At 36.5% G+C, this 19259-nt stretch overlaps 1 protein-coding gene across 1 annotated transcript in view; it reads left to right on the top strand.

The window, feature by feature from the left end:
- Positions 1-19259, top strand: part of LOC150079049 (meckelin) — an 860544-nt gene that overhangs the window by 176363 nt on the left and 664922 nt on the right. Inside the window, exon 6 of the mRNA XM_090382499.1 lies at positions 10481-10561. Coding sequence (XP_090238625.1) covers positions 10481-10561 — 81 coding nt within the window. The remainder of the gene's footprint in view (positions 1-10480; positions 10562-19259) is intronic.

Below are 19259 nucleotides of genomic sequence, written 5' to 3'. Positions count from 1 at the left end.
TGTTTTTTCTGAGACTTGGCAACACTAGAGAAAAACCGTTTAAATATTTGAACGGTTTGATCAAAACTTACTTACACTACTTAGAAGATTGATGTTGATCAAAATCTTGCATTTTATTCTTGCATAATATTACTGCCCACTTTCTTGCATAATATTCTGCTTTTATTCTTGCATAATATTATCTCGAAATCTTATCGTAATTGTGTAAGTTTCAATCAAACCTTTTAAATTTTTGAACGGTTTGATCGAAATTTACTCACTTAAGGTTGATGTTGAACAAAATCTTGAGAAGCAGATTTTATTAAAGTCTGCATTTTATTCTTGCATAATATTACTACCCACTTTCTTGCATAATATTACTACCCACTTTCATGCATAAAATTCTACTTTTATTCTTGCATAATATTACTATCCGCTTTCTTGTTTTTATTCTGGCATAATATTACTACCAGCTGCTTACTCTACCGAATCAACATTAGAGTAAATCACTAGAGTAAAATATTACTATCGATTGTTATATTGTTACCAATCAATTTTACTCTTGTGCCGCCATAAATGTTTTCACATCAAAAATTTCGTTAACAATCAATTGTGTCATTTCTGTTACATCGATTGTGTCATTTTCATTACAATAAAATTTCACGACCAATCGATTTTACTCTGGTGCCTCCATAGATGTTTTCACATCAAAAGTTTGGGAAACTCTGGTCCAGAAGCCTATGGTAGAGATATCTGATTATGGATTATCAATGTGTTGCATATAGTGGCTATCCTGATGCATTGTGACAGAATAATGTTAGAATGTACTACCTTTTTTTGAAATGTTAGAATGCCAGTGAGTGAAATTAACTACATTAAAGTTGAAGGCGTCACATTTATTGTATATATTGATTGTAGTTTGTGAGTTATTAAGATCAACATCCAGATCTAGGTAATTAACAGTAAGGTTATTGCAGTTGGTTCTTTCCAGGGTGAGTTCTGGAGGATATATATTTGAATAATTATATTGTAGAAAATTGGGGCAGTTTCCTACAAATAAATCGGCACTGTATTGCATATCGAGTTCTGGTGGTAGTGAAATTTCTGACCAGTATAGGTAGGGTTAGCAATGACACAGCTAGCAGGAGTTCCCATAGCTTGTTGGTAAACAGTATTACCATCAAAAATGAAGTTATTGGAGATACAAAGGTTGATTAAATTATTCCAATATCCTGGTTTGCAGTTTATAATATATTTGTATTTATTGTACAGGTTATTTAAGACAGACTTCAAATTAGTTTGATTAATACTAGTGAATAGACTATGGAAACCAAAAGTTTGTACGTGAGATAAATTACTATTATGCAGGGCTTCTAATACAGGTAAATTGTTAGTAATAATCCTGCTGTCAGGTAGGATATTCATAATGGGTTTGAGTAACTGCTCCTAGGTCTTACCAGGTTTATGTGCATAGCTGTTTTTACAAGAAGTGATAAATCTGAAGCCACTAGAATTCTTATGAAACTTGGGTATGAAATATATATAAGGAAATCTATAATTATTGATATTAAGCTTTAATTTTTTATTGAAAGTTACTAATTTTTTCGTTACAATATTACTGTTATTGGTTACTGGTTATAGGCTTGTATGTTTCACTAAAATTGAGTTCAATATTTAAGATATGAAAGCATAGTTGTTTAAAGCTTTGTAAATAGGTGTAATGATGAACTGGTTATGCAGTTCTATGACACTAGCTAACACCATTTTTACCTCCAAGAAATTTAATGCTATGAAAATAAATGGGCCTGTTGTACTGGATTCTGTTGCATAAGAGATAAAGTAGGATAATCCAGTGAAAGACTTTTAATAACAAATGGTCTGAAGCTGTCAGGATTAAATGGGCCCCTTTATCATGGGGCCCCTTCATTTAAACCTGAAAGCTTCACGCCATTTGTTATTAAAAGTCTTTCACTGGATTATATAGTATTTATCTCTTTAAATTTAATGCTGTTTTTAACCAATTTTTATGTGTAGATTTCGAAAATTACCACGTTAGTTTCACATCACGTAACAGTTATTAAATATAGCTGGTGTTATGTTTTACCAAAATATTCCAGTTTCGCATAATCTAGCCAGTAATGTATGACAGACTGATTTATTTAACAGATATAAGCTAATTCTCATAATTTTATCAATCGATTTTGGCCTCGGTTTTCTTGAGATAAACATTAGACTTCTACCTATAGTTCTTAGGTTCAAATTCTGATGTAACAGTTTACAATTTGAAGAGCGCACATTGTATTTGGTGAGGATTTTTGTAGGCTGTGCCAAGGTTTTCCAAGTATTAGCATTAGCATTAGTAGAGGCATTTGATGCAAGAAAGCAAGCTTATGCAGCATCAGCCAAAAAAAAAAAAAAAAACCACTTCCACTTTACCCCTCTGTTCGTTCAAAATACCTGTCCAGCTGAGCCTTAAACTTATTTAGGCTATCAACTTCCACGACAAGGGATGGAAGTCTGTTCCACCAACCAACCACTCGCTGGCTAAAGGCAAATTTCCGCACGTCTATCCTACATCTGTCTTTCCTCAATTTGAATTTATGCCCTCTCAGGTGATTATTCTGAGACGAAGACGACAGGAAGAATCCCATCAGCATTGAGCATGCTCAAACCATTCAATGCTTTATTCACCTCCATCAGATCGCCTCGCTGGTGCCTAGTCTCCAGACACTGTAATTTGCAAAACTTAAGCCTTTCTTCGTAAGACCACCCCTTTGTTCCATTCACTAATCTTGTTGCCCTTCTCTGTACTCGTTCCAACAGCTCTACATCCTTCTTGAAATGAGGCCTCCAGACCTGTATACAGTACTCTAGGTGTGGCCTGACCATTGTCTTATACAAGGGAATAATCACCTCCTTATCCCTGCTACAAAAATTCCTATATATCATTGACAATACACAATGAACTACTCTTGCAGCCCGTCTGCACTGCTCAGAGAACTTCATATCTGCCTGCACAACCACCCCTAGGTCCCTTTCATTCTCTACCACTGTCAGTGTAGTACCACAGAGTTGATACGTTGCTCTGGGGTTGCTGTTTCCCATGTGTAGTACTTTACATTTGCCACCTCTCAGCCCATCTGCTCAACCTTTCCAGATCCTGTTGCAGCAGCAAAGTGTCAGTAGTGTCCTTGACAACCCTGCCTACCTTTGTATCGTCTGCAAACTTCGACATTAAGCTTGATATACCATCATCAATATCATTTATGAATACAGAAAACAATAATGGACCCAACACTGAGCCCTGAGGGACTCCACTAATAAGATTAGTCCACGATGAGCAGTGTCCATTGATTACCACTCTCTGTCTTCTCCCCCTCAGCCACCCCTTTATCCACAGCAGCAGTTTGCCTCCAATGTCACACTGCTCCAATTTGTGCAGCAGTCTTCCATGTGCAACAGTATCAAAAGCCTTTCTAAGATCCAAGTATATAATATCAAAGTTATTCCCTGCATCCAGTTCCTTTGTGACTGCATCAAAGTATTACTGTATTTGACGCCGTATAAGACACATAGGCATATAGGACACAATCCTGTTTTAGAAAGGAAAATTAAGGAAAAAAAGTTTGTGTATTCAGCATTTAATATTTATTCTAATGTGTATAGTAGAACAGGCTAAGAGTAGAAAACTTGCTTCTTGCCCTAATGGTAGCCGAGCATTCTGGTCTCTTGCCAAAGCTATTGGCCGCAACTTTTGTTCATCTCTGCTCCTGGTTCTGTTGTCACTTCAGCCAAAGATAAAACTGAACTGCTAGCATCCCATTTTTCTTCCAACTCATGTATTAATGATCTTGGTAAAACACCTCCTGCCATTCCCAACACACTCCATTCAATGCCTCCTGTGGTCTTCCGTCAAAAGGATGTCAGAAGGATTTTGATGAATCTTTATGCTAAGAAAGCTCCAGGTCCCAATGGTATTTCTCCACTTGTTCTCAAAACCTGTGCTCCTGAACTTTCTCCTGTTCTTTGCCATCTTTTTTCACTTTCTTATTCCAAAGGTGTTTTTCCTTCTGCTTGGAAATTTGCTCATATCCAGCCAGTTCCTAAAAAGGGTGTCAAATCCCTCCCATCCAATTATCGTCCCATTGCAATTACTTCTACTCTTTCTAAAGTAATTGAGAAATCAATTAATCGCCAACTCTTAAACTACCTAGAAACCTTCCGTCTGATCAACGATTGCCAGTATGGATTCTGTCATTGTCGATCCACTGGTGATATTCTGGCTTATGCTGCTCATTTATGGACTAATTCAATGGAAAAGTTCAGTGAAACACAAGTAGTTGCTCTTGACATCTTAAAGGCTTTTGATCGTGTTTGGCATAAAGGTCTCCTAAACAAGCTTCCATCCTGTGGTTTGCCAACTGTTTTTTGTAATTGGTTATCCAGTTTTCTCTCTGATCGCTCACTGAGGGTGATGGTAGAAAGCTCTCTGTCTTCTAACTTCTCCACTAATGCTGGTGTCCCCCAAGGTTCAGTTCTTTCCCCCACCTTTTCCTCTTGTATATTAATGACCTTCTTCCATTGACTGGAAATCCTATCCATAGTTTTGCCGATGATAGCACATTGCATTCCACTTTCCATTTTGAAAAACCTTGCCCTGCTCAATCAACTTCAACTTCTCGAAAATCTGCTACCAGTTCCTTAAATGATGATCTTCGGGTAATTCTTCAGTGGGGCAAAGACAACTTAGTTGATTTCAACCCTTCTGAAACTCAGTCTTTTCTTATATCTCGCAGAAAGGATTCTTCTGCTCCTATGCTTGTCTTTGGTGACACTCTGATTTCTAGGGAAAACGATATATCTCTTTTGGGGATTACTCTGATTTCTAATCTCTCTTGGCACAAGCACATTACAAATATTGCTTCCTCTGCATCTAAAAAACTTGGTTTTCTCTTTCGCTCTCGGTGTTACTTTTCTTCCAAACAGCTGTTCACTCTGTACAAATCGCAAATCTGCCCTACCATGGAATATTGTTCCCACATCTGGAGTGGTGGGAGATACGTATTTTGAACAGTGCGGACTATCTATGCTTTAAATAATGCCACAATACCAATGGCTGTAATGAGTCAAGAGCGATTAACTGCCTTATCCCTAATTTCCATTGAACACGAGTTTGCCGAAAAAATAAACTTTGAAGACAATCATCATAACAATTATGATTATGTCTTCAAATCATCATAATATTTGGGTCCCCCAACTATCCTTAATCCGCCACTGCCTGCGGTTAACCACGGAAAAAAAAACAAAAAACCTTAACACGTACTACTCGTGAGTCCAATATGATGCTTCCCTTTATTTTTTACAATGTTGCGTATGGTTTGGTCACCAACCTTATAATGGTGTTTTAGAGATTTAACGGATGCACCATTTTCAAACTTTAGAATAACTTCAAGTTTTTGTTTAATTTGAAAGCACAACACTTGTGTATGCCCTCATTTTTGCGATTCCTAACCAAAAAGAAAAAAAAAAAAAAAAAAAATAGTTACTATATATATAAAAAAAAATTCCATCCTCCCTGACATAAATAATGAAACAAAATTTGGCCTTTTGCGGTGCGGCGGACCACAACAATTGACGCAGTGCACTAAATCAAACTAAACATTTGGTGTCTTTTTTTTTGAGTAGTAGGTGTGAAGACAGCAGGGATTGCAAAATAATAGTTACACTAATCTCCCAATGACGACTTATAACGCCAGTTCTTGTTGCTTATTTACACTTGCAAAATATCTGTTTATACCTATTCTAGTTATTACTTGAATTTTATGATTTCTGCTTGAATTTTTTTTTTTTTTTTTAAATTTTGAGTCTTGAAGTGTCCCGGTTAATCCAATCCTATTAAATTGAGAGTCTGCTGTACTTTATTATTGCCGTATTTAATGTTGGTAATTTATCAATTAAACTTTATTATACATATGTATGTACAAGAAAATCACGTTATATATGGGTCAGCAGGTGTTCACTTATATCTGCGATGCTTAAAACTATCCCTTTACTACAAATTACTGTTTATGTGGAAAAAAAAAACTTAAAACTATCATAAAAAAAATAAAATAACTTAAGTGTGTTATATTAGTATTAATAATGGCAAGTGATAAGTGAATGAAGAAAACAAACTTATTTAGCATCACCAAAAAAAAAGGAACCAACAACTTCCCATATCACCTATCAGTCTCTTCTAATAGTTTGTCTAGTTCTTTCTTGAATATATTCAAACTACCCATTTTCACAACACCAGATGGAAGTTTGTTCTAGCAATCAACCACCAGCCTCAGATGTTTTGAACCTCCACTGGTGGTTCAACACATCTGTCCTGTAACCATTCTTCCTCAATTCAAATATATGCCTCCTCCCCTTATGTCTGTGTTTTCTGAGCAAGAGGAAAGTTGCAATCAGCGATGAGTTTACTCAATCCATTCAAAGCCTTAAAATTAACCCCAGTGGCTCACATCTGGTGAGTATGGGCTTGGCACACCCAGTGTTCCGAGCTGGATATCAATATTCTTCTCTTTCTTGGTGATTCCCTTGTACTTCTTTCTCTCTCTTTGGGTAATTCAAAAATTTTTTTGGCTGGTGCAGCATAAGCCTCAGGCTTCCTTTCACTATATGGCTAATAATGATATTAATTAATTCGACTCCGTACCTCATAGCTGGCAAATAGAGACCCTGAAGATCTACAAGGTCAATCCAGTAGTAGCAAACGTCTTAGGAGAAAAATGGAATACCACCATTAAGGTTGAAAACATCACAACCAAGAGAGGAATCTTTAAGGGAGATGCCCTGATTCCATTGTGGTTCTGTGTAGCACTTAACCCACTATCCATCATGCTCAACAGTAGCAAGTATAGATATAACCTCATAGAAGGAAGGAAGAACCTGTACACCCTCACCCACCTGATGTACATGGATGACATCAAGCTCTACACGGGAATCGAGAAGCACCTCCAGCAACTACTCCAGATTACTGAAGAATTCCACAATGATATTAGGATGGAATTTGGTCTAGACAGATGCAACACACAGATTGCACCAGGGAAAATTAGTCAACTGAAACTACCAACTGCACATTGGTAAAGAGATCGAAGCCATGGCAGAGGGAGAGGCCTACAAATACTTGGGGATGATGCAGGCTCATCAGTTACAGCACAAGGAAATTAAGGCTTGCCTGACCGAAAACTACCATCAGAGACTCAGAAGCCTGCTGAAAGCAAAGCTGAATGGAGGGAACACAGTTAAATCCATAAATGCCTTTTCAGTCCCAGTGCTAGCATACTCCTTTGGGGTCATAGATTGGACTAACACCAAGCTGGAGGATATCATGAGAAAGACAAGGACAATGATGACCAAGAGCTGCCAATCAGCCGTGGAGAGACTGACAATTGCTCGGAAAAAAGGAGGAAGGGGCCTGATAGACCTCATTGAGCAACAGAAGACAGCTATTGCTAGCCTGAAGGATTACTTCCAGAAACACACAGCAGCACTCCAGCACTCCATAAGGAAGATAGACAAGCGGTATACACCCACTCAACCTAAGCGAGGAGTCCCCCTCATTATCAGGAGGCACAAACAAAGCTAGAAAGATGAGCAGAGAAGACACTCCATGGCAGACACTACAATGATGTCCATCAAGACCACATAGATAAAATTTCTTCCAATGATTGACTCATGAGCGGGACATACTACCCTGAGACTGAAGGATTCATGTTCACCATCCAAGACCAGTTAATCAAAACCAGGAACTATAGAAAATATATCACCAAGGACCCCTGAGTGTCTGATGCCACCTGGCCTCAGAAACGATTCAACACATCACTACGGGATGCAAGGAGCACTTTCAATATTAAGATATATTGTTCAAAGTTTAGGCCTAAATGGTTATCTAATGAACTAATGAGACTCGTAACAGAGAAGAAAAATGAATGGGATGCATGTAAATTATCAAGCAACTCAGAAGCCTATGGCAGATATAAGCTAGTCTGTAATCAGGTCACAAAGAAGGTAAAGCAGGTGAAGGCAGATTACGAGAAATCCTTGTCAAAATATGCTAAGAAAAACAGCAAGCATTTCTTTACTTATATAAACTCTAAAAGGAAGGGGATGAATCTGATTGGTCCACTTGACATCGATGGGTCGACTGTTGATGATCCTGCTCAGATAGCAAACAAACTGAATGAGTATTTTGCATCTACATTCACACATGAGGAATTATTAAGGTTTGAAAATGGCAGAAGGTTATCAAATTGTAGCAGGATACTTAATGATTTTGTAATAACTGAGAGCAAAGTGGAGGAGAAATTGTTGAAGTTAAACATAAGAAAAGCACCTGGGGTGGATGGGATCTATCCAGTTATATTAAAGGAGGCGGTAAAGCAACTAAGCAAACCCTTAGCCATAACTGTGAGAGCATCCTTGGACTCAGGGGAGGTTCCCACGGACTGGAGATGTGCAAATGTATCCCCAGTTCACAAAGGAGGATCGAAGGGTAACGCGAGTAATTACAGACCAGTTAGTTTAACTTCTGTTCTGGGTAAAATAATGCAGTCACTGGTTAAAGATGCATTGCAGGATCATCTAGACAAGACTGCACCAATAATTCAGACACAGCGTGGGTTTGTTAAGGGAAAGTCTTGTTTGAAAAATTTGATTGGTTATTATGATATGGTTACAAAGGAACTGGATGCATAAAATAATTTTGATATCATATATTTGGATTTCAGGAAAGCTTTTGACACTGTTGTGCATGGAAGACTATTGTACAAATTGGAGCAGAATGGTATTAAGGGTAAGTTGCTACAATGGATAAAAGGATGGTTAAGTGGGAGAAGACAGAGGGTGGTAATCAATGGGTGCTGCTCTTCTTGGACTAATGTTATTAGTGGAGTCCCACAGTGTTCGGTGTTAGGTCCATTGTTGTTTTGTATATTTATCAATGATATTGATGAAGGTATATCAGGCTTAATGTCGAAGTTTGCAAATGATACAAAGGTTGGCAGGGTTGTTAATGACAGTAATGGCAGTGTGCTACTGCAACAGGATCTAGATAATTTGGGCAGATGGGCTAAGAAGTGGCAACTGAAGTTTAACCTTAACAAATGCAAAGTACTGCATATGGGTAGAAGTAACCCCAGAGAAACGTACCAACTGTGGGGTACTACACTTAAGGTGGTAAAAAATGAAAAAGACCTGGGAGTAATTGTGCAGTCAGATATGAAGTTTTCTGAGCAATGCAGACAGGCTGCCAGGGCAGGTCATGGGGTATAGGAATTTTGCTAGCAGGGAAAAGGAGGTGGTTGTCCGTCTGTATAAGGCAATGGTCAGGACACGCCAGGACTGCGTACAGGTCTGGAGGCCTCATTTTAGGAAGTATGTAGATTTGTTTGAGCATGTACAGAGAAGGGCAACAAGATTGGTGAGGAGAATGAAGGGATCCTCTTACCAAGAGAGGCTTAAGTTCTGCAAATTGCAGTGGCTGGAGACTGGGCACCTGCGCGGTGATCTGATTGAGGTGTATAAGGCCTTGAATGGGTTGAGCATGCTGAATTCTGATGGGATCCTTCCACTTTTTCAGATTACGAACTAAGGGGGCATAAATTCAAATTAAGAAAGGACAGATGTGCGGAAATTTGCCTTTAGCCGGCGGGTGGTTAACGACCATCCTGATCATCGTGTCAACACAGGTGTGGTGCAAAAGACCCTACATAACAGCCTAGCAGCAATAGGTCTCCCAGTGAACACCTACAAGGAACTTCAGAAAGTCGCAATCGTGAACACCTGTAGGCTAGTCAGAGAGTTGGGCAGATGGGCTAACACCTCAGTCAGAGCTCCTTGTAGGTGCAAACACTGCAGTTTGCAGAACTGAAGCCTTTCCTGGTAAGAGCATCCATTTGTTCCCTTCACTAATGTCATTGCTTTTCTCTGTATCCATTCCATCAGATTCACATCCTTCCTAAAACGAGGCCTTCAGATTGTGTATGCAATGCTCAAGATGTAGCTTAACCAACAGGATAATGATTTCCTTATTCTTGTTGGCAAAATTCCCCTATATCATTAAAAATATCCCATGAACTGCCATAGCAGCCATTTGCACTGTTCAGAGAATTTCATATCTGGCTGCACAATTACTCCCTTATTCCTGCACAATTACTTGTCTTTCTCTGCATTTTTTCATTAATGTAGAATGGCCCTGTTCCTTTTGTGAGACGTAAAATTGTCTTTATTTTGCCTTCCAACTCTAGGAAGGGAGAAGAAAAATAATTCTGGTTTTTGCATGTGGGCATTTAGACTATCTGTATTTGAGTACAAAGCTTTCCAAACAGATTTCTAATTGTCTGTGTAGATTTGGAAAAAAAAAAATAAATAAATACTGTGAAGCATTTCATTTATTAATGAACTTTTTTTCTTATTTGAGTAAATAAAATAATACATTTTATGTATTTTTTATTAGTCCTCTGTTGTCGGTGGCATGTGTATTCCAAAAGAAAAGCTTCTACCCAGTCAGCCTTCACTCTATACCGTTACCTTCGATGTAAGTTGAATAATTTGATTATTTCTTTATTTGAATATTACTTATGAAATATTTCTTTTACAATACTGTCACTTATGTTATTCTTTTTTCAGTCTTTTGCCATCTTTAAAAAAATTAGTTGGATTCATAGGAATTTTTCATAATGCAAAAGACACTTTATTTATGATGCCGAAAAAAGATATTACCATATTTTACAGTATATAAGAAATGCTTTTTCCTCACAAATTATTACCTAAATTTGATGATTTTTGAATGTTATCAGCCCGTGGAAAGCATCCAGTGAGAAAATGGAAGAAATTATTCTGTAATTGCATGAACAGTAACTCCCCGACTTATGTAATACTGGAGACGTAAGGAAATTCGACTGTACATAAGTTTTTGCCAGCCGGTGGAAACTTAAAAAAATCGGGTAAACGTATTTTGCATCCTGTAGAATAAATGGAGGTATCGTGAAAGTGAAAATATCATAATGTGAACCCAATAACACCTTTTTTTTTTTTTTGTAATTCGTTCCAAGTCCTTGGAAGTTGAAAATTTCACTAGATTACTAAGCTATTATCTCTCATATTTATAATGGAAATTGCACTACCCTTTCATCGTTATCATATGTTTCTGTTAAAGAATCAATTTTTGAACGCCTTTGTGATATTTTTCTAAGGCACGTTTCTGGAGGTCACGACCTTAAAACAATTTGCATTTTTTGGTTTATTGGACTTTTCTGTTAGTGCATCTAATTATAAATGGGTAGTAAACTCGATCTTATTGCATTTGCAATAATACTAATAACTGCAATTGTGTGGGTTTTTATGCTATTATGGTGAAATGTGTTCCCCTTCACTGAATTCTTCAATCATATACAAAAACATAAATAAATTTTCAGAATCTTCTCCTCATTCCTATTTACTTATTACAATGGACAGTGGTGAAGAGAAAGGGACCAACGGAAAGTGCAAGTGCTGGCAGTACTAGGAAACCAAACAAAATTGATTTAGAATTGAAGATGAAAATGAAATACGAAGTAGGACAAAGTCTGTCATCTAGGTCTCGCTCCTTCAACAGTGAATACTATTTTAAAGGACAGTGCATGTATAAAATAACATGTCAAAGGGTCAATGCACTTGAGATCAACAGTGATCACAAAACAGCATTCATGTGCTATATCGAAGATGGAACAGCTGTTAATTATATGGATGGAAAATCAGATTCGGAAGCAAATGCCTCTGAGTCTAATGACCATTCAAGCAAAAGCAACAAGTATTTATAAACATATTAAGGATAAGTATGGCGAACCCCAAGCCAAGTTCGTGGCAAGCAACTGGTGGTTTAATAGGTTCAAGCATCGCGCTGGTTTCCACAATGTTAAAGTATGTGGTGAAGTTGGCAGTGCCGATTCTGCAGCTGCAGAAAAGACTGCTCTGTATTGGAAAAAATTTCTGGATCGAACGTGCATTGCCAAAGAGGAAAATACAATGCCAGGTTTCAAGGTGTCAAAAGATAGGGCCACACTCTTGCTTGGGGCTAATGGAGTGGGAGATTACAGATTAAAACCACTGCTTGTGTACCATTCTGGAAATCCTCGTGCATTTAAGGGCATCAATAAAGTCACCTTATCCGTGCATTTCCGATCGAACCAGAGAGCTTGGATAATAATATCTCTCTTTGAAGATTGGTTTAAATGCTGCTTCATTCCCAAGGTTGAAAAATATTGTAAAGACAACAACAACGTTCCTTTAAAAATTTTGCTTCTATTAGATAATGGACATCCTATGCATCTAGATGATTTCATTTCGAATGTGAGAGTCATATTTCTACCTCCAAACATGACTTCACTCATCCAACCTATGGATCAGGGTGTTACTTCGATTTTAAAAGGATACTATTTACTCATAACATTTGCTCAGGCATTATCTGCAGTAAACAATGAGAAAAATTTTATGTTAAGAGACTTTTGGAAATCTTACGATATTTACCATGGCATCTTAAACATTAATAAGGCCTGGGCGGAAATTACTAAAAGTTGTTTAAATGGCACATGGAAGAAAATATGCACACAGCACATAAAAGGCTTCGAAGGATTTGAAAAAGACGAATCATATGAAGAAGTTACAGATAAGATTGTAAAGGTTGCAGAGCTACTTCAGTTGGAGGTTGATGCCAAAGACGTGGAGGAGTTAATAGAGGAAGAAGAGAAAGAATTATCTAATGAAGAATGAACTTATTGACTTGCAGGCAGTGATAGTGAAAGAAGAAAATTTGGACGAAGCTCAAGATGAACCAAATGAGGAGCCAAGACACTTCATCACCAGAGAGATGGCATTGGCATTTTGTGAAATTGCATCGGCAATGGCGAGGTTTGAGAAGATTGATCCTGACAGCGAATGATTTTTAAAAGTTAACAGAGGGGGTGAATGAAATGCTTGCTACAAAGAAATCTATGATGAAAGAAAAAAAAAGCCACCATGCAGTCATCCATTAATATCTTCTTTTGTAAAGTTGTGTGGCCGACCCCTTCTCAATCTCCGCAGCGGTGTACTTATCAGCTGAAGATGTCGATTCTGGCAATGATGCTTGAGAGGTAAAACATACTGACGTTATGCCCATCTCCTCTCTTTTTTTTTAATTTTCTAATTTTTAAATTTTTTAAATTTCATGCTTTTGTAAATTTTCCTGTGCATGAGATAAAAAATTGAATAAATACAATAAATAATTCTATTTACATGTTCCTCGAATATTTATTTTTTGATTCAATCAATTCAGCGAGCACAGTTGCAAGTGCTGCACAAGCATGTGGGAACTGAACGTGTAGCATTCTGTGGAACGCTACATAAGTCAGGGAGTTCCTGTACTGGGTAGGTGTCCTTGTGTGACAACCCTATCATAGGAATGGGTGGTGTTTCAAAAGTTTGTTCATTCATAAGTCTTTGAAAATGTGTAGCATTTTGGCATAGACACTATGGAACCCACATTAATTTACAAGATTATTGTGTGAATGCAAACTTGTAACATTGTAAATAAATATTATTTTATTTATATAAAACCCTGTTACAATGAACTTCATGGGGAATAAAAAAATCATTTGTTGTATAAAAATTTCATTCTAATGAATATCACTGAAAATGATTCAGCAGAATTTATTTCTTTATTTGTTCAAATAAATTCTTTTGTGCTCTGTTGCACTTTTATAATATGGTATGGAGACAGTAATTTCAGTTTTACTTTAAATATTGACTTTAAAATCAATGATAAATAAATAAAATAATGAAATCCATGTAATACAAATGTAAAAATATTTTTTTCAGAGAGTATTGTTGTACAGTTTTATAAGTGTAAGAAATATCACCCAGAAATAAGACACAAGTTATTGTTACTGTTCACATAGTAATGTGTCAGTTTTAATTTTTAATGCTTAAACTTTTTATCCCAATTAATACAGGAATTAGACTTTAGGGCAATTTTAAATATGTAGGTTCAACTAGTGCCCGAATTCAATTACTAATTTTGATGTCTTTTTTTCTTTCTTTTTTTTTTTTTTTTTCCTGATTGGGTGAACTGCTTATGTGAAAGAAAGTGGAAGCACTTGAAATCATAAAAAACCAAGGTCTGTTTTGTTGCTGTCTCCAGTTCGCTTTTCATACGTTTTCTTCGATTTGAGCATGGTTTTTTTTTTTTTTTTTTTTTAAATTTATTCTACAAAGTAAAGAAATTTGTAATAACACTTTTTTTTGTGTAAAACATTGCTGGAATGCTATATTAGTTCATGCTGCACAGGGTTGGAGGGTATATGATTCATTCAAAAATATAGAAAACTTAGTGGGTGTAATACTGAATTCTTTTGCCATATTTTTAAAAATTTCCATATTTTGATTCAATTGTGAATGCTTCTATAACTGTATTTAGGACTATACATTGCTATTCATAATTTTCTGAATATATTTTTATTGTGAACTAGTAAATTTAAGCATAGGTATTTTTGAAAATAATTCGTTGTACTGAATTTTTGGCTAAGGTAAACAAAGCCCATACAAGAAGCATGCAAAAGTTCGATGAAATTTACCGGTAAAAGTACTTTGCCGTAACGGCATTTGTATTGTTTCTCGCTTGTTAAACAGACGGTGGGAGTTATCGGTCTGGAGTAGAAGTTGAATCTCACGGGTGCTTGAAACCCTCCCGAAGTGGAGGGGAGTACCCTGACCTTTTTTCTTTAAAATCACTAATTGAATTAACTAATTGAATCACAAACAGAGTCATATTGGAAGTTCTGGCGTTATAAAAAATGTTCGTAACGTAGTTTCACTGGTAAACTTTTTCAAAGTTTGCCGGGCTTCTTGTGTGTGCTTCCTTTACCTTTGTCTTTTTTTTTTTTTTTTTCTTAATAAACAATTTATCCACTAGTCCACCAGTGATTCTAAAGAAAAAAGGTCAGGTTATCCCCTTCACTTCGGGAGGGTTTCAATCTCCCATGGGATTCAATTGTTACTCCTGACCGATAACACCCACTGTATGTTTACCGAGCAAGCAACAATACAAATACCGTTACGGCAAAGTACTTTTACCGGTAAATTTATCGAACTTTTGTGTGCTTCTTGTGTGGGCTTTCTTTACCTCCGCTGAATTTTTTTTTCCAAAACTGTTTCATTGAAATGAGACTTAGAAACAACTTACAATATGGGAATTTGACTGGTTCCTAGAAATATTTTTGCTGTGGTGAAAATTTTGTTGTAATGGAATTTTACTATATGTAGAAAAGAAATTAAACAAAAATAATAAGTACAGCTGACGTTAATTACAGTGAAACTTCCCTTTAACGGACAGCCATGGGGAACAAAAATCTGTCCGTTAGAGAGAAGTGTCCGCTAACAAGAAGTCTAAGTGAGAAAAAAAAAAGAAAGAAAGAAAAATCGTTAAATGTTTAATGTAAAATTAAATTAAAATATATACAGATTTTGAACAATATTTCTGTAAATAATATACAATTACATACACAGGAGATAAAGAAAAATCGTTAAACATTTAATGTAAAATTAAATTAAATTATATACAGATTTTGCACAATATTTTTGTAAATAATATACATACAATTGTGCTATGCATATTATGACTTTATCTTAAGTAAAATACATACAGTAATCACTTATTTTCTTCTGCACCTTCTTCCGGCTGATAATTTTGTTTTCAACATTTGTTTGGAGTGAAGAAACCATAAAAAGTCCTTCAGTATCTTCTTCAGCGCCGAAAAACATTTTTAAACGATTGATTTGTATGAGCGCTTCTTCTATTTTCATCGGTGGTTCGTCGTTAATATGTTCTTCGACAGAATGACCTCCTTCCATTTCTTCATCCTCATGAGGAACTTCTTGAAAAATATCGATGATAATGTCATTGATATCTAGAGCACCATCTTCTGTAGTGAGGTTCGAGTCTATCTTTGTAGCCAGGATCACTTGTAGCGGAAGTATCGTACATTATCAATAGATGTTGAAGTTCTTGTTCTTCTTGGTGATCCACATTGCACATTGCTGTTCACAACTTCAATTTTTGCGTTTGAGAAGCCAGACTTTACAAAACAGTTCACGACAGTTTGTTTTCTAATTGCGTTTACTGAAGAGGAAATCCATTGAATCGCATCTAGGATGCTGAGTTTCTTTGCAAGGTCACTCGCACATGTTACATCGTTCATGTTTGCAATGAGATGTCTTAAAACACGTTTTCTGTAGTGAAGTTTAAAATTTTTTATTATCCCTTGATCCAAGGGCTGACACTCTGCAGATGTGTTTGGTGGCAGCAAAACGATTTGAATGTTGGACAATTCAATGTGCGGGTGAGATGCAGCATTATCCATGTTTTGGTTAAAGTGACTTATCCATTCGCTCATGATAAAACTCGTGTCATCCACGCTTTTTTATTAGACTTCCAGTCAACATTCAAAAGATTCAACATTATGCCCTTGAAACAATGAGGATTTTGTGGTTTTCCTATAACAAGAGGTTGTTCAAATTCTCCCAGCATATTTGTACACAATAGTACAGTCAAGCGTTCCTTAGAAATTTTTCCGCCCTGGCACTTTTCGTTTTTTAGACTCATTGTTTTTTCAGGAAGAGCTTTAAAAAACAACCCTGTTTCGTCACAGTTGTAAATATCCTTAGCTTCAAAATCACGACATAAATCTTCCAATTTGACGGTCCACTCTGTTACAACCTCAGTATCAACAGATCCACCTTCACTACTTACGGTTTTCCAAGAAATTTTATGCTGAGTTTTGAACTTGTCTAGCCATCCCACAGAAGCTTTGAACTCATTTACTCCCATAGATTTTGCAACCTCCAAAGCCTTTTCCCTAATAATAGGCCCATTAATGGGAATTTTTTTAGCACGTGCGTGACAAATTTGAAGTCCAACAGTTTTCGGGAATGATTTTTGAATGTGATCATTTACATGTTGCCAAAATTGTTTGAGCAGTTCATTTTTTTTTCTTTAGGATGTCGCTTACCTGCATCTTCCCGATTTTAAATTTTGCAGCGAGATTGCAAACACTATTTTTTTGCCATCATACACATTAATGAGTTCGACTTTATCTTTTAAAGTTAAATGTTTACAAGAAGACATTGTGCACTTTACACGACACTGAACAAAACTGAAAACTCAAACTCAAAAGACGAAAGGCCGACAAAATTTCTACCCCCCCCCTGCACACACCGAATTCATCAGAAGTTTTACATGTACCTTAAAATTATTGAAAAAGGGTTTAGAACCACGATGTAAACCTTGATAAAATTCAGAGAATCAGAAATAAAAAATAAACACACGATTGAGGCAATACGTGGAAGGAACGTTCCTAGAAAAGGGGGCCGTGAGCTCGCCCGCTGTCTGTTATTGGGAGATCAAATTAAGTGCTAATCTAAACGAAATAGTGCAGATTGCCTGTTCGTGTCCGTTACAGAGAATGTCCGCTAGACAGAAGCTGAAAACACGTTAAAACCAATAGAGGAGAGTTTGGGAATTTGAAAATGTCCGTTGTAGAGAGATATCTGTTAAAGAAAGGTGTCTGTTAGGAGAAGTTTCACTGTATTCAGTGAAGATTTTTGTGATCCCCTAATTTGTTTGAGTCATGACAAGGAGGAGTTGGAAAAAAATTACCCTTGAACTGGAAAGCTCTATACTATTTCTTGACATGCTTTAAGGGATTTTATGAGACACTTTCATTGCATTTGGTACACAGAAAAATCACAGTTATCAGGTCTGCCCTTCATTTCAATTCAGACCACTGCAAATATTGTTAATGAGATGGTCCTCCTGGCTTCTTGAGTTTGTATCCTCACATGTGGGAAGAGAAAATTATCACTGTTAATAGACGTTATAGAAGAAAAATTACCCTCAAAGACTATGAAAGGTTTTATCAAAGACCATTTTTGCATATGATTGCATTCCCATCCCTGAGTGGGGGAACCAAGCTTCCCCCATTTGTTTATCTCCTCCCTCCCTCCCTCCATCAAGATAGGTGGAAGAAATATTGAGGATATCTAAAATGCAATATCAAGGTGTTTTACAGAGGTAATACTGACTAAGAAACCTCCGTATTAGACCTTTAGTAAAACAGAACTTCTCGAAGTTCTGTGCTATTGAGGGACACAGTGTACCAGGTTGGCTGTAATGTGACAAAAGTTACAAAGAAGCATCTTCCTGAAACCTGAAGACTAGTCTGAAAGAATGCTCAGCGAAACCAATATGGGGCAGCATGGTAAAGTATATATATATTTTTTTCATAGTGTTTCAGAATTCACTTTTTGGAATTCACATTTTGGAATTCAAAAGTACATAATTGGTCCAAGGATGTCAAGACCTCTACTCAGGATTTCTAAGAGCTACAAATTAAAGGTTATAATGATATATGCAACAACATCGAGTCATGATGATGAAGAGGTTGAAGAAATGTACACCAAAATTGAGAGACTTCTAGACGAACAGAAAACTCACTACATCATTATGGAATACATCATCACTACATCACTGGGGAACTTCAGTGCTAAGATGGAAAGAGACAAAACAGCACAGAAATGGAAACTATAGGAAATTTTGGAATTGGTGAAAGAGGTGAAGGACTTGTGGAATTTTCAGAATCTTGAGGAATGTCAATAATGAACACTTTTCTCTAGAAAAGAAAGTTGACACAGAAGAGCCAAAATGGATTAACAACTAATGAAATTGATTTCATCCTCACTAACGGAAGATATATCTTGAATGATGTTACTGTTCTGAACAAGGTAAATGTTGCAAGTGATCACAGAATGGTAAGATGCACACGTGATATAGATGTAAGAAAAGAAAGGAAAAAACCTGCCTCGAGGAAATAATACGAAGGTCTTTAGATAACAGAAGAGGAGAAAAAGCAGTATGTACTGGAACTTAGAAACAAGTTTGAGCTTCTGCAGACCTTTCGGGATCAAGGTATCAATGAGGACAACAACTTTTTGAAAGTGATAAAGCCCAAGAAACCTATAAACAAAAAGAAATCCAAAGAAGAAAAAATTATTCAAGAAACACTTGTCAATGACGAACCGAAGATGACAAATGAAGAGCAAGATAAACACTGACATTGAGTATACTGAGTTATGCAAAGCCATTAGAAAGAGACTCATAGAGGACATAAGAAGATTTAACATCAGAAAGGTAGAAAAAGCATTAAAGGAAAAAAAAAAAAGGT

The sequence above is a fragment of the Mastigoproctus giganteus genome, chromosome 10 (assembly GCF_048544385.1).
Source record: "Mastigoproctus giganteus isolate SK-2022 chromosome 10, ASM4854438v1, whole genome shotgun sequence".
NCBI lineage: Eukaryota > Metazoa > Arthropoda > Arachnida > Uropygi > Thelyphonidae > Mastigoproctus > Mastigoproctus giganteus.
The sequence above is the reverse complement of the archived record's forward strand: the minus strand, read 5'-3'. Positions and strand labels throughout refer to the sequence as shown.